A 15054-nucleotide genomic window follows, 5' to 3' on the forward strand; every position below is an offset into this window, starting at 1 on the left:
TTAATGATTTTAGTATATTGCCAGGCGTATGAGGTGTAAACTATAACTCCCACAAGAAGCCAGACCATTGACCAGATAAAATATAATGAAATCGAAAATGAGCCTGTGACCTGTATCCCCTAGTTACACTCAGTAGTTAAAAAAGCTGCCCTGCCAGCCAAACCTCCCCCCACAACCTTTCCAAACTTGTATGTACCACCTTCCTCAACCAAGAGGAGTGGGACTTCCCTGCCACCCTCCCCGGGCTCTCCTCACCTCTCCCTCTCCTCAAAGTCTTTCCCAGCCCTCCCAGTCAGCCAGCCACGTGCAGCTTTGCTGTGACTGCCAGGGGGCTCCGGGAATCATGCCACAGGTCCATAGAGCCTCTTAATCAGCTATATTCTTTTTTGAATAGAGCCAATTAAGTTTATCCGGCCACATGAGGCCAAATAACGTTAGACCTGTTCGTGGGCATGACTACAGTTAGCCAAGAAACATATTTGGCTAACTCCTAATATTGCACTTAGCTGGATAAGTTATCTGGCTAATTTGTCCCTGGCCCCCGAATGTCTCCAGACTTCCCATTACTTATCTGACAACCTTTAGCTGGATATTTATTGACTTAATCAGCTAAAGATAAGCCAGCTAAGTTCCCCAATATTTAAAAGGTTGCCATTTAGCTGGATAACTGGGCTTTGAATATTGACCTCAGATTGTTTAAAATAAAGGGAATATTTGTGAAAAAATGATATATGTGATAACAGTTTAATGAAGTTACAAGATAAAGAAAGGACAATAAGGAGAACAATTCCCAAGTTCTGACATTGGTTCATATTGCATCTAATCAGCTCACGTTTATGACCTAGTGGCAACATACAGCATATTTTGTTGCTATAGCTACTGTTTCTCAAGTGATCAATATCAAAAGCCATTCCCTGTACGTACCCGGATCAGTCCAGACTTCTGGGTTTTGCCCCCCCTCTAGCAGATGGAGACAGAAGTCTACAAACCAAACTCCGCCTTATCTAGGCTGGTGCCACCTACAGTCTGGCAGTCTTCTTCTGTCTCCTAGCAGGTGGAGGGGGTGCAAATCCTACAGTCTGAGCTGAGGCCTAGTTTCTGGGGAAAAAAAAAAAAAAAGGAAGATAAAAAAAGAAGGGAAATCAGATTTTGTTCTTTGAGAGGTTATTTGGTTTAAGGTAGGTGAGTAGGGGCTGAGACCGCAGTGGGGTGCCTGCTGGTCCGCCCGTCCCTCCTCCCAGGTCCCTGGGGGTTTGAGACCGCTGAAGGTGGGCTGGGGGCCCTTGCCAGCGTGTTTTCTGCCTGGCAGTGACACCGGGGAGCCCGGCTCACTCCCCCCAGGTGGTCCCGGAGCCAGAGGTAAATAAAAAAAAAAAAATACATTTTTTGGTTGTTTAAAGTTGTGGCCGTCTTCGTTGTTGTTTTCTCTTTCCTGTCCCTTCTGTCGAGCCGTTTGCAATCGCAGGGGCGAAGGGAGCGGGGAGGAGCTGTTTTGAGTCGCCGGGTGAGCAGAGAGCATGCCGCGGCGTCCAGTGTGCAGGGCCTGCGGCGCGGCCCGGCGCCTCTCCCGTGACAGCCTCTGTTCGGGCTGTCTCTCGGGGGGGGAAGGAGGCTCGGCTGCCCCGCCGCTGCGGGGATCACGGCAGACACGAGCTGATGCTCCGGGAAGCTCGTCGGGGGTGAAGGCTGGCCCGTCCCTGCGAAGCGCGGGAACGGGCGCCATTTTGAGCCTGACGGCGTCGGCGGCGGGAAAGTCCGCCATTTTGTCCCCTGCAAGGCCAGAAAGTGCGGCGTCCGCGGCAGTGAGGGGGAGGGAGGATTTGCCTCCCGCGTTGTCCAATCAGCGGTCAGTCCCTGAGGGGGACGCGGCACCGTGGCCGGCGGATGATAGCGATCCGGGGGAGGACCCGGATCTTAGTTCTTCAGACTCCTTTAACTCGGAGTTCGTGCTGGTGATGCACAGGGCGTTTAAAGCGAGGCACATGGCCAGGAAAAGAGCGCGGGGTTCGCAGGAAGCGGACCGGGGGTCAGAATCCCGAAAGAGAGTCAGGACCACTCCGGTATTGGATCCCCCGGGGGGGGGGGGTCCGACCACTCAGGTTGGGAGCGCCTCGGGGGGACCCGGATACCGACTCTGAGTCCGATGAACCGGACGAGCAGGATCCGCCGTCCCAGCCACGAGGTATTGAGGGGGACGGGGATCCGGGAAGCGTTGGTCCAAGCGTTGTCCACGGGGACGGGGATGACCCTAAGGTAGTGCGCTTGTTCCGGCGGGACGAGCTAGCGCCGTTGATCCCGGCTATCCTGGGGGAGTTAGCTATCGAGTTGCCGCAGCAGGAGTCTCACCTCGGGCGCACGGATCCGGTGGTGCTGGGTCTTAGGGGGCCTCCGGCATTTCCATTGCATTTTTCAGCATCGGATCTGCTGTTTAAGGAATGGGACACCCCAGATTTGGGGTTGAAGGTCGCTAAGGCCATGGATAAATTGTATCCGCTTACGGAGGATGTGCTCGAGTTGTTCAAAATCCCGAGAATAGACTCGGCAGTGGCGGCCGTGACGAAGAGGACCACCATTCCGGTAACGGGTGGGACGGCCCTTAAGGATTTACAGGATCGCAAGCTGGAGATACAGCTCAAGAAGATTTTCGAGGTCTCCGCTCTCGGGGTTCGAGCGGCTATCTGCAGCAATTTCTCTTTGCGGGCAGGACTTCGGTGGGCTCAGCAGTTCTCCGCTAATGAGGCTCTGTCGCAGGAGGAGGCGCTGCAGGCCGGTCGTTTAGAGGCGGTGATTGCTTATAGTGCCGATGCCTTTTATGATTTGCTTCGCACCTCGGCACGTGCCATGGTGTCGGCGGTGTCGGTGCGGCGCTTGTTATGGCTACGTCATTGGGCGGCGGACGTGTCTTCTAAAGCGTGGTTGGGGTCCCTACCGTTTAAAGGAAAGTTGCTCTTTGGGAAAGAGTTGGAGGATTTGATTGAGTCGTTGGGCGAGAACAAGGTCCATCGTTTACCGGAGGATAGACCGCGGCCTAGGGGGGCCCCAGCGGCGAGATTCCGCTTCCGGGGTGGTCGTAGACCTCGGACTTCCCGGGGATCCACATCGTCGTTTCGGCACAATGCTTCCAGACAGCAGTCGTATGCGCAGTCCTTTCGGGGGCGCCGTTTTGGCAGACCGGGCGCCGGTACGGGGGCGCCGGTCAGTAAGCCTTCGCAATGATGTGATGCAGGTCCACTCCTCGGTTCTGGAAATCGGCGGCAGGTTGGTACGATTTTACGGGGAGTGGGCCAGAATCACCTCGGACCAGTGGGTCCTAGAGGTGATAAGTCAAGGTTACGCGTTAGATTTTGCATGGCGGCCCCTTCCGTGTTTCATGGTCTCGCCATGCGGGTTTTCGGAAAAGAGGCGAGCGCTGCGAGAAACGATGTGCCACTTGCGAGAACTAGGCGCTATCATTCTGGTACCGTCGCACGAGCTTCGCAGCAGTCGATACTCAATCTACTTTCTGGTACCAAAGAAGGAAGGCACTTTTCGGCCTATTCTAGATCTAAAAGGGGTCAACAGGTTCTTGCGGATTCCCTGTTTTCGGATGGAAACTCTGCGATCGGTGATTGCCTCGGTAAGACAGGGGGAGTTTCTGGCGTCTCTAGATCTCACGGAGGCATATCTGCATATCGGAATCTGCAAGGAACATCAACAGTACCTCCGGTTCGCGGTTTTGGGGCAGCACTTTCAATTTCAAGCTCTGCCGTTCGGATTGGCGACGGCTCCGCGGACGTTCACCAAGATCATGGTCGTGGTGGCTGCCCACCTTCGCAAGGAGGGGTGTCTGGTCCACCCGTATCTGGACGATTGGTTGATCCGGGCGAAGTCCGAGCGACTGTGTCGGTTAGCGGTCCAACGGGTGGTCGGCTTATTGCAGAGGCTTGGCTGGGTTATCAACCTGGCCAAGAGTCACCTGGAGCCTTTGCAATCGCTGGAGTTTTTGGGAGCCCTGTTCGACACTCGGAGAGGCATGGTGTATCTAACGCAGGAGCGAATGATCAAGTTGCAGGAACAAGCCAGGCGGTTGTTGAGCAAGGCCATGCCAGTCATCTGGGATTACTTGCAAATGGTGGGATCCATGACGTCCACCCGAGAATTGGTTCCCTGGGCGTTCACTTATATGCGTCCCTTACAGTGGGCGTTGCTGTCCCGTTGGAATCCGGTGTCGGAAGAGTTTTATCTCCCCTTGCCGCTACCGCAGTCGGCTCGCTCCAGCATGGCTTGGTGGCTTTGTCCAGGCAACTTGACCCGAGGAGTTTCGTTGGCAGTTCCCTCGTGGACGGTGGTCACCACAGATGCCAGCCTGTATGGCTGGGGCACGGTGTGTCTCAGACAGTCGGTCCAGGGCACGTGGTCACCAACGGAAGCGTCTTGGTCCATCAATCGGTTGGAAACCAGGGCAGTGCGTTTGGCTCTCCGGGCGTTTCTTCTGCTGGTGTGGGGCAAGGCGGTCAGGATCCAGTCGGACAATGCGACAACTGTGGCGTATATCAACCGTCAGGGCGGTACTCGGAGTCAACCGGTGGCCGCCGAAGCTCGTCAGCTGATGCACTGGGCCGAGAGGCACCTACAGTGTCTAGCGGCGTCACATATTGCCGGCGTGGAGAACGTTCAGGCGGATTTTCTCAGTCGTCATCGTCTAGACCCCGGCGAGTGGGAGCTCGCGGACGTGGCGTTTCGGCTCATTTGTGCTCGGTGGGGAACACCGGCCTTGGATCTGATGGCGACATTTCAGAATGCCAAAGCTCCACGGTTCTTTGCTCGCTGCAGGGAAACGGGAGCGGAGGGCATAGACGCCCTGGCATTACCCTGGCCGACAGAAGTGCTTCTTTATGTGTTCCCGCCATGGCCGCTCATCGGAAGGACAATTCGACGCATAGAACTTCATCCGACGCCCGTTGCGCTCGTCGCACCCGAGTGGCCTCGGAGGCCATGGTTCGCGGATCTCCAGAATCTGGCGCTGGAGGATCCCATCCGGTTTCCATATGTGCCGGACCTACTCCATCAGGGGCCCGTTTGTTTCGATCGGGTCGAATGCTTTTGTCTAGCGGCATGGCTTTTGAGAGGCGTAGGCTGAAGGCACGGGGATATTCGGATGCGGTCGTTTCAACGCTTTTATGGTCCCGCAAGGCATCCACGTCGCTGGCGTACGTACGCGTCTGGAAGGTATTTGAGTCGTGGTGTCTTGAGCAAGGCTTGCGGACTAAGCGGACCTCGGTGCCGGAGATTTTACATTTTTTCCAGGATGGTTTGTCGAAGGGGTTGTCTTGTAGTTCCCTTCGGGTTCAGGTTGCGGCGTTGGCTTTGTTGCGGGGCCCAGTTCACGGTGTGCCGTTGTCCTCCCATCCGGATGTCGTACGTTTTCTTCGGGGAGCCAAGCATTTGCGTCCGCCGCTCCGCTCTCCATGTCTGTCGTGGAACCTGAATTTGGTCTTGAAGGCGTTGTGCGCCGCTCCCTTCGAGCCCATGCGCAAGGCTACCGTGAAGGATTTGACTCTAAAGGTGGTGTTTTTGGTAGTGATTGTCTCGGCGAGACGTGTGTCGGAGCTCCAAGCTTTGTCTTGCCGGGAGCCTTTTCTGCGGGTTTCGGACTCCGGTATTTCAATTCGTACTGTGCCGTCCTTTTTGCCTAAGGTGGTGTCTGCTTTTCATCTCAATCAGACGGGGGAACTCCCTTCGTTTTCGGAGGCGGATACTTCGGTTCCTGGTCAGCGTGACTTACGTCGGTTGGATGTGCGAAGGGAATTGTTGTTTTATTTGGAGGTCACAAATGCATTTCGGGTGTCAGACCATCTCTTTGTTCTATGGGGCAGTCATCGTCGTGGTCAGGCGGCGTCCAAGACGACTATTGCCCACTGGTTAAAGGAGGCGATTAGTTCGGCGTACCTTCTTCAGGGCAAATCTGCTCCGGTGGGCTTAAGAGCCCATTCGACTCATTCCCAGGCTACGTCCTGGGCGGAGTGCAACCATATTTCTACGGAAGAGATTTGTAGAGCGGCAACGTGGAAATCCTTGCATACGTTTGCTCGGCATTATCGCCTGGATGTGCATGATTCCAGTACTGACAGTTTCGGTGCCGGGGTGCTCAGAGCGGGACTCTCCGGTTCCCACCCGAAGTAGGGTAGCTCTGGTACATCCCAGGAGTCTGGACTGATCCGGGTACGTACAGGGAAAAGAAAATTAGGTCTTGCCTTGGTTAATTTTCGTTCCTGTAGTACCATGGATCAGTCCAGATTCCCGCCCGTCTCTGCTGTGAAGAGGGAGAGTCCATTGTCGTGGCGGTTTTCTTTCTCTCTGTCCTTTTCTCTCTCTGTTGTCTGTTTGTTTTTTATCGATGGCTCGGGTTCTGGTCCCATTTGGGGGGATAGTTGAGCCAGTGGTTTTGGTTGGTAGGTTCCTGTATATAGTTCGTTTGTGGTGATATTGGGGGCTTCATCTGCTTTGACATTAAGTAAGTCTGTCAGACTGTAGGTGGCACCAGCCTAGATAAGGCGGAGTTTGGTTTGTAAACTTCTGTCTCCATCTGCTAGAGGGGGGGCAAAACCCAGGAGTCTGGACTGATCCGTGGTACTACATGATCAAAAATTAACCAAGGTAAGACCTAATTTTCTTTTAAATAACAACACACATGCTCTGTTGTGGTTCTCTTAAATAGACACTTAGAGCCAACAGCTGTGGAGAAAAGCTTTTCATTTAAATACTATAAAATAATATAATAAGGCCTTATATAGAGAGACTGGCAGAGTGCTACGCAAAGCACCAGTATAAAACTCTCTCTCTCAAATGATTTCACTGATAATACGACATTACATAGAATTTTACACTTGTTTCTTTCCACCCCTTTATTAGGTTACATAATTGTCAAAATTTCTGTGATTGACTTTCTAGTGTAAGCAATTAATCTGAATGTCCGTATGTTAATTTGTTCTCACTCTCTATGTTAACATGCATATGAAGTGAGGATTAATTATCTCAGGCTTGCTACTAGCATGCAGTATCAGCTTGGCTTTGTGTCTGTTTTAAATATGCTTCTATAACCCTGTGGCCCAGTTCTTTTCTGTTATTACAGCATTTCTATCTAGTTTTAGGAAGGCTTTCACAAACTTCAAATAATAAAACATCTAAAACCCCTACTCCACCCCCATGATTTCAAAACTGTCCTTCAAGCCCTCATTTTTTCAGGTTTGGATTACTGCAACTCCCTATTGATCGGCCTTCCAAAATCTTCCTTGAGACCCTTGCAGCTCCTTCAGAATGCTGCAGCCAGAGTTCTAACAGGTACAAGAAAAGCTGATCACATTACACCTGTTCTCAACCAATTACAGTGGCTCCCTATTGAAAAAAGAGCAGAATTCAAAGTCCTCACCATACTCCACAAAGCAATATACAATGCCGACTATTCCGCCTTTGATGACATCATTCACATCCATTGCTCCCAACGTACTACACGAACCGCCAGCAAAATTAATCTAGTGATTCCCTCTCTTCCACAGGCTAAATTATCGTCCACCAGAAACAGAGCCTTTTCCATCATCGGCCCTAAGCTCTGGAACTCGCTTCCTCATTGCCTCACCAATCAAGATAACTTAAAATCCTTCAAAAAAGACTTAAAACCCTGGCTTCTCAGCCAATCTTTTAAAGATAGCACTCAATGACTCTAAAATTCTTTTATATATTCTGCCATTTTTCAATCTCCCTGTTACAATGATACAGATGCCCTTCAATGCTTCATGAGATATATGTACATCTATTCAGGGTTCTATCCTGTGTTATCTTGTTATTTATTTATTTATTTATTTATTTATTTTTAGGTTTTTTTATACCGATTTTCCTGCATAAAATGCATATCAAACCGGTTTACAATGAAACAGAATAAGCAGGAAGTAAAATTCCTTAGTCTAATACATTTAAACGTCAATAATGAAATAATTTTCAACAAAGCAAAAAGCTAAATAACATTAATAAAAATTAAATTATTAACATAAACATAAATATAATTATATTAGAAGGAGCACATTCTCCTGTTGTATTTACTATCGTTAATTTTAAATTGTAATCTTCATACATCGTTCTATGTAACATGTTGTTTCTGTATGTAAACCGGAGTGAAGGCAACTCTGCTATACCTCGGTATATAAAAAATGCTAAATAAATAGTTTCTTTCCTTCTGTGGTGTCTGCCTGTCTAGGAAAAACAAAGCACAAGTGTTATTTTATTTGTTAGTAATTATAAAGCCTCTTATGATCAAAAATCATAAAACTTAGGAGAACAAGAATAATGATTTCCTGTATGACATGCCAAGTGTTTCATTGCCTCTTCAACGCTTTCCCTCACAAGTCATGGGGCTCTGTACACCCACAACACCGTGGGTCGGCTGTTGCTTCCCCACAAACTTTGGATGTCTTCCCTATTGGGCTGTGTTCCCAACACCCCATAACCCCCTTTTAAATAAAACGAATAATGCTCCTGAGGTTAACTGTTGCCTCCCTCCCCACTCCATCCCTGGTTCAGTCAATATAGAATCTGTTCCCCCCCCCCCCCAAAACCCTTAAAAAATCTCCATTGGGAGTGGGATATGCACTTATCTGCTCCTGCACTGCGTATACATGTAAGCATCAAGCACAGGTTTGCCAGAAGCTAAACTGAACCATGCCAAGAATGGATAAGTGCAGACCCCACTCCCGGTGGAGGTTTTTAAAGGTTAGGAGACATGGGGGGAGGGTCTGGGGTGGGAGGGTGGCACAACAATGTAAGCACATGGGGGTAGAAGGGACTGGGGGCAGCAACAGATTTTAAATTGAACAAGGGATGGGGGTGGGGAGGGAGGCAACAGATAAACCCAGGAGCAATCTTGTATTTATTGAAAAGGGGATTATGGGGTGTTGGGGACACAGCACAATAGAGAAGGTAGCCAGTTTGTGGGGTAGGCCAAGAAGCGGCCTGTAGGCCCTTTATTACTATATTTTTTTAAAGCACTATTTAATTGGATATCTTTTGAAAAGAGTTATCCGGCCACTCAAGGCTGATAACTAAAAATCCTAACTGGCTGTAATCAAACATAATCAGTTAGGTTTTTTATTGTTTCTTTTTTTTTATGAGTTTTTTGTTATTCTGAGATATATCTAGATAACATTAGCTGAGTATATTCAACAGGATAACTTTAGCCAGATAACTTGTGCACTAAACGACTGACTGAATGTGACATCCCCTGCTCCCCCTTGTTTTTATAGTAGAAGAGTAAAGGAAGGATGTACTTTAGGAAGCAAGATGGTATTTTGTTTTGATTTATTTTTACTGATGTATTTTTAGATATTTTAATGTTATTATGCCTATGTTCTTATTGTAAACTGCCTTGGGTGTCTCTTGGGTGAGGAAGTTGGCACATAAAAGTAAATGTTACATTCTCCCAGGAGATTTTCCTGTGCATTCTTCTGTACGAAGTGTTTCATTATTGTCTGTCAGTTTTGGAAAATGTGCATCTCTGATTTCCTTGTATTTTGCACAGTATAGAAGGAAATGCATTTCTATTTCACCGGTGTTGCATTGCTGGCAGATTCTGGCTTTTTGGGATTTCCAGTAAAGCTTTATTTCTGTTTGTAATTTGAGTTCACATAGTCTGTATTTGATAGGGTATTTAGCATTGTAACCAAGGTGAGGTAAGCTGCTAACATGTTGTTTTTGTGTGGAGATCGGTAGCAGACCTGTTTTCCAGTCGGCACCTCCCAAAAGGATTCAGAACCTTTTATGCTTACTGTCTTCTCAAGAGTTTTAGATTTCTTATGTACTCATTGAGTCATATAAATTTAAAATTCACAACAAATGCTATTCCGAAAGGTGCATTAACTGTTAACATGCACTATTTAGTGCCTGCCCCATTATTTTCACTGGGGTCTGTTCACTAATAAAGCAAGTGTTGGTGCCTTCTATCTCCCCAATTTCGCTTTCTCATAAAAGAAAGTTGAAACCTGAGGGGTATGTGCTAAATTATGATAAAAATTTTGTCATAACATCCCAGAGGTTTTAAAAACACCTTACAGGATATTGTGACGTGTGTTGAGATATTTGCCTTTATAGTAGACTAGTATCTGGTTATGCATAAGTTATGGGATTATTGTTTCTGAAGACATTTTAAACATAATTGAAGTGTTCCCATAACTACATGGTTTAGCATTTGTAACTGCTTGAAGTCATTGAGTTTAAAATATTAAAAGTATGACAGGGCTAGCATGCTGAAGTATTTATCTAAGAGTATAATTACCCTCTGTTAACTTTAGGCCCAGCCAAAAAAAAATCAGTACTGGTTACGTATATTTATGTTCATTCTTTCAAAAATGAAAATGGTTACATTTACATGGGTAACTCCTTTGAAAATTCAACATACTGTTGTTGCAATTTTCAAAAGCCATTTATCCCTCTTAAGTGCGCTTAACGCGGGTAAAACCTATGGGGCGGATTTTAAAACCCCTGCGCGCGTATTGTTTTAAAATCCGCCCCTATCTATTGTATGAATTATCAGAAACATACTAACATGGGTAAAAGTGCATTTATATACGTAAAACCAGGTTTTACAAGTTTGTGCTTTTAAAAATTTGCTCCTTAGCGAATAAATAGTTTTCCAATTGGTGATGGAAAGGCAGAATATGGTTTATGATCTGTGACAGCTGCATGAAAAAACTTCAGTTTGGGGAAAAGAATTCTTGTGACAAATTCTCAGCATGTTTTATAGAGTAACAGTATCCACACCAGATATTTTATGGATCTTGAGTTGCTCACTTCTGTGGTAAAATGATCAGGATCCTCGTTGTTATGGATTTCTGAATATAATCAGCATGGCAACACTCCTCATTTCTTAGCTCTGCCTGTGAACACAGCGCAATTCTGAACTCAATTGCACAGATGGTATAGGCCTTGGGGTTATTTTTCTAAACATATTGTAACCAATTTTCTTTCCTATAACAGGTTTCTCCAATGTTAAACCAGACATTTTAATTCGATTTAAGCAAGAGGAATTCAAGACTGAACCTGAGAGATGGGAGGAAGGAGGAAACCTGACGATCACAGGCATGTGTGAGAAGCTGCATGAAGCAGGTGATGTGGCTTGGATTAAACCTAGTGATGGGCTGATCCAAACATTTCTCATAAGAAAGATGCCTGCTCTGTACCAGGCACAGTGAGAATGAGGCATTAAATTGAGGCCTCTGACTTCTAAACTCTCTTGGGTGGATAATTTGTTTGTTCTATTTCCATTATTTTTGCTTTTCTCTTTCATGTTTCAGATCTCTGTCTGCTTTTGCTTTTTATTACTTTCTTTTCACTTTCTCCCCCTTCAGCCCATCTCTCTTCCCGTAGGTGGCAACTCTTTTCCCCCTCCAGCCTTTATTCTTTCCCTCTCTTTCTGAATTGTTTTCTCCCCTTCCTATGTTTTTCTTTTCCTGACCATCATCTTCTTTCATTACCTGCTGTCTCTTTTCCCATCTCAGATTTTTCATCCTTCCTTCCATCCATCACTATTTTTGACCTCTCTGTTCTGTTCCAAAATACCAACCCTTCCTCCACCCCAGCTGGGCAGCGCTGGCAGCCAGAGAGGGGGCAGGCAAGATGGCCCTACTGGAACAATGTAGAGGAAAGGCGATAGTATGGGATCCATTGGGAGCAGCAGGAAGGACCGCACTGGCACCATCAAGGAGGCAGGATGCTTCATGGTGGATATAGCAAGATAGAAGAGAAGGGTGACCACCAGTATCAGAGGCAGGATGGAGAGAAGTGGGATTCGGCAGCAGTTTTCATTATTATGGTGTTGTGGAAAGCTGGGTGCATTTCCTGTCGTGGCTCCTTTTCATAACTGCAGAGGGATTTTATCTCCTTCCACTTAGAATACTTATATTTTCAGAGCTCACAGCATTCTTATCATCTCGCTTTCATCCAAGTGTTGCCCTTTTTAAATCAATATCCAAGACTGTTTAAAAGCTGAAGGTAGTTTCCCATTTTCCAACAAGCGGCCGAGGTTACGACTCCGCAGTAGGGAAAATGAAAGAACTTGGGTTAGCAACTGGGTAGAGTGAAGAGAGGAGCATACTGATACCAAGAGTAATGAGCAAAAATATTCCTCCATAACAAATCACTCTCTGTATGCTGTGGTGCATTTCAAACTTTACTAAGTCCTTAGAACGCAGTAGCTTTAAGCTGAAGAACAAAGGCTTAGCGACGAGATCCAGAATGAATCCCAGATCTCAAGCAGGGCATTGCAGAGTTTTTGGTTAGTGAGTGTGTTCGAAGATGAGATTCACAGAATCAGCAGGATGAGATCAGACAGTCTGTTTCCTTCTGATCATGTACAATTGTTCACCTATGTTCTAGCAGCACCACTTCCTATTATGTGTCACATGAAGTCTTAGCAAAACAAAGGTATTTAAATAATGATATGGAGGATATTTCCCTTTTTATGCCCTCCTGTATTGCTGTAAAATTAATGATTAAACTTATTTTTTATCTAATAGATCATGGATTGAGGAAGAAAAGCAAGAAGCAGCAAAGGGGTCAATGGAAACAAAGAAATGGGCAGCAAAGGGATGAATGGAAACCTAAAGACCCTTTCAGAAACTGCTCAGATCCTTCAGAGTACTGCGAAGGAGGTATCAGTAAATTTACACCATCCTGGTTTAAAGAAAAAGTCCCAGAAGGAGAAAGACCAAATGCATGTACTGAACGAGGGAGAAATTCCAACCACTGCCCAAATCTTGTACAAACTGTGAGACTCGATGAAGGACAGCAACCAGTTCAAAGTGCTGATAAGTGGGAGAACCTAATCACAAATTCACATTCAGTTAAGCACCAAGAAAAGATTGAATGTGGGAACACAATCACTGTGGGATCAAGTCACACATATATCCAACAATATCATAAAAGAGAGAAAGAATGTATAAGTACTGAAGATGGGAAACTAGCTAACACAACACAAAAGAAACATTTGAAATGTTTGTGGTGTGAAAAATGCTTTGTCTGCAGAGCTGAGCTGGAAAACCATATAAGAATTCACTCAAGAGGAAGAACATTTCAGTGTACTGAAGATGAAGAAAGGTTTACTAAGAAGTCAAACCAGCTAAAACAGAAAAAAATTAACAGACGAGACAAACCTTTCAAGTGTACTGAATGTGAAAAATGTTTTAGATATAGATCATGGCTTATAATCCATCAGAGAAGTCACAAAGGACAGATGCCATTTAAATGCTCTGCATGTGATAAATGTTTCAATCATAAATCTGACGTTAGAAAAGATGAAATCCACACTGATGAGAAACCTTTTAAATGTTCTGAATGTGATAAATGTTTTGGTCAGAAAGGCAACCTGCGACAGCATGAAATAACGCACAAAAATGAGAAACCATTTAAATGTTCTGTATGCGATAAATGTTTTGGTCACAAACATCACCTGCAACGGCATGAAATGATCCACAGGAATGAGAAACCATTTAAATGTTCTGTATGCAATAAATGTTTTGGTCGCCAACACCATGTGCAACGACATGAAATGATCCATAGAAATGAGAAACCTTTTAAATGTTCTCACTGTGATAAATGTTTCAATCAGAAATGTGATGTTAGAAAGCATGAAAGAATTCACACTGGTGAGAAACCATTTAAATGTTCTCAATGTGAGAAATGTTTCATTCAGAAATCTGATGTTAGAAAGCATGAAAGAATCCACACTGGTGAGAAACCATTCAAATGTTCTCAATGTGATAAATGTTTCAATCAGAAATGTGATGTTAGAAAGCATGAAAGAATCCACACTGGTGCAAAACCATTTAAATGTTCTAAATGTGATAAATGTTTCAATCAGAAATCTGATGTTAGAAAACATGAAAGAATCCACACTGGTGAGAAACCATTCAAATGTTCTCAATGTGATAAATGTTTCAATCAGAAATGTGATGTTAGAAAGCATGAAAGAATCCACACTGGTGCAAAACCATTTAAATGTTCTAAATGTGATAAATGTTTCAATCAGAAATCTGATGTTAGAAAACATGAAAGAATCCACATGAGTGAGAAAATTTATAAAGGGAGATTTTCTTTAATACACTGCAAGTGCTAAGAAGGGCATCAGTAGCAAATCTCAAAGATTAAGATTGTCCCCAATATGTCACGGTATACAAAGGAGGTTCACTCCTATGAAGGAATGCACCTAATAAACCCATTTGGAGAAACTACCCCATGTGAAAGCATTTAAAAGTTCTGAATGTGATAAATGTTTCAATCGGAAATCTGATGGTAGAAATCATGAAATAATCCAAACCAGTGATTAACCAATTAAATGTTCTGAATATGATCAACGTTTCAATCAGAATTTTAATATTATAAAGCACAACAGAATCCACATCAGTCAAACAATATTTCAGTATTCTGAATGTGATAAATGTTTCTGTCAGAAAAGCAAGTTATAAAAACGTAAGATGATTCTTGTGGGTGAGAAACCATTGAAATGTTCTGAATGTGATAAATGGTATCACAAACGTCACCTGCGACTGTATGAAATAACCCGAAGCAAAGAGAATCCATTTAAATTTTCTGAATGTGATAAATGTTTTGGACAGAAGAGGTATATGTGGCTGCATGAAATGACCTACAGGAGTGAGAAACGTCAGTCATAAATCTTTTCTAATGAGCTACAATAAAATTCCAACATATCCTGCTTTATAAACAAGGTTCATTCTTATCTAGGTGTGTGTGTGTGTTAAAAAAAAGTAAATAAAAAGTCTGTAATATATATATTGGGGGTATAATCTTTGGTGTGTTTGTATTAAATAGTTAGTCAGAAGGAAGGCAAAAAAATGCAGGAGTTTGTGTATTTGTTTTTCTCTTCCTCTCATCCCTTTCCCACCCACCCCTTTGATTTATAGGCAGTTGACAATTTCACATTTAAAAAAATATAGCCTTTTAACTTAAGGCCTGGGACAATCCTGAGTTTATCAAGAGTTTAATCATCTCCTTGTAGGTCACTATCAGATAAAT

General features: G+C 45.1%; 1 protein-coding gene across 3 annotated transcripts in view; it reads left to right on the top strand.

Annotated features, from left to right (window-relative positions):
• Positions 1-14730, top strand: part of LOC115087345 (gastrula zinc finger protein XlCGF26.1-like) — a 32177-nt gene extending 17447 nt beyond the window's left edge. For 2 of the 3 annotated variants that reach the window (XM_029594447.1, XM_029594450.1), the window contains 2 exons: positions 11002-11130; positions 12540-14730. In XM_029594447.1, coding sequence (XP_029450307.1) covers positions 11002-11130; positions 12540-14137 — 1727 coding nt within the window. In that variant the 3' untranslated portion in view covers positions 14138-14730. The remainder of the gene's footprint in view (positions 1-11001; positions 11131-12539) is intronic. The other variant, XM_029594448.1, reaches the window with a different exon arrangement.
• Positions 14731-15054: the final 324 nt, after the last annotated feature.

The sequence above is a fragment of the Rhinatrema bivittatum genome, chromosome 3, assembly GCF_901001135.1.
Source record: "Rhinatrema bivittatum chromosome 3, aRhiBiv1.1, whole genome shotgun sequence".
Lineage (NCBI taxonomy): Eukaryota > Metazoa > Chordata > Amphibia > Gymnophiona > Rhinatrematidae > Rhinatrema > Rhinatrema bivittatum.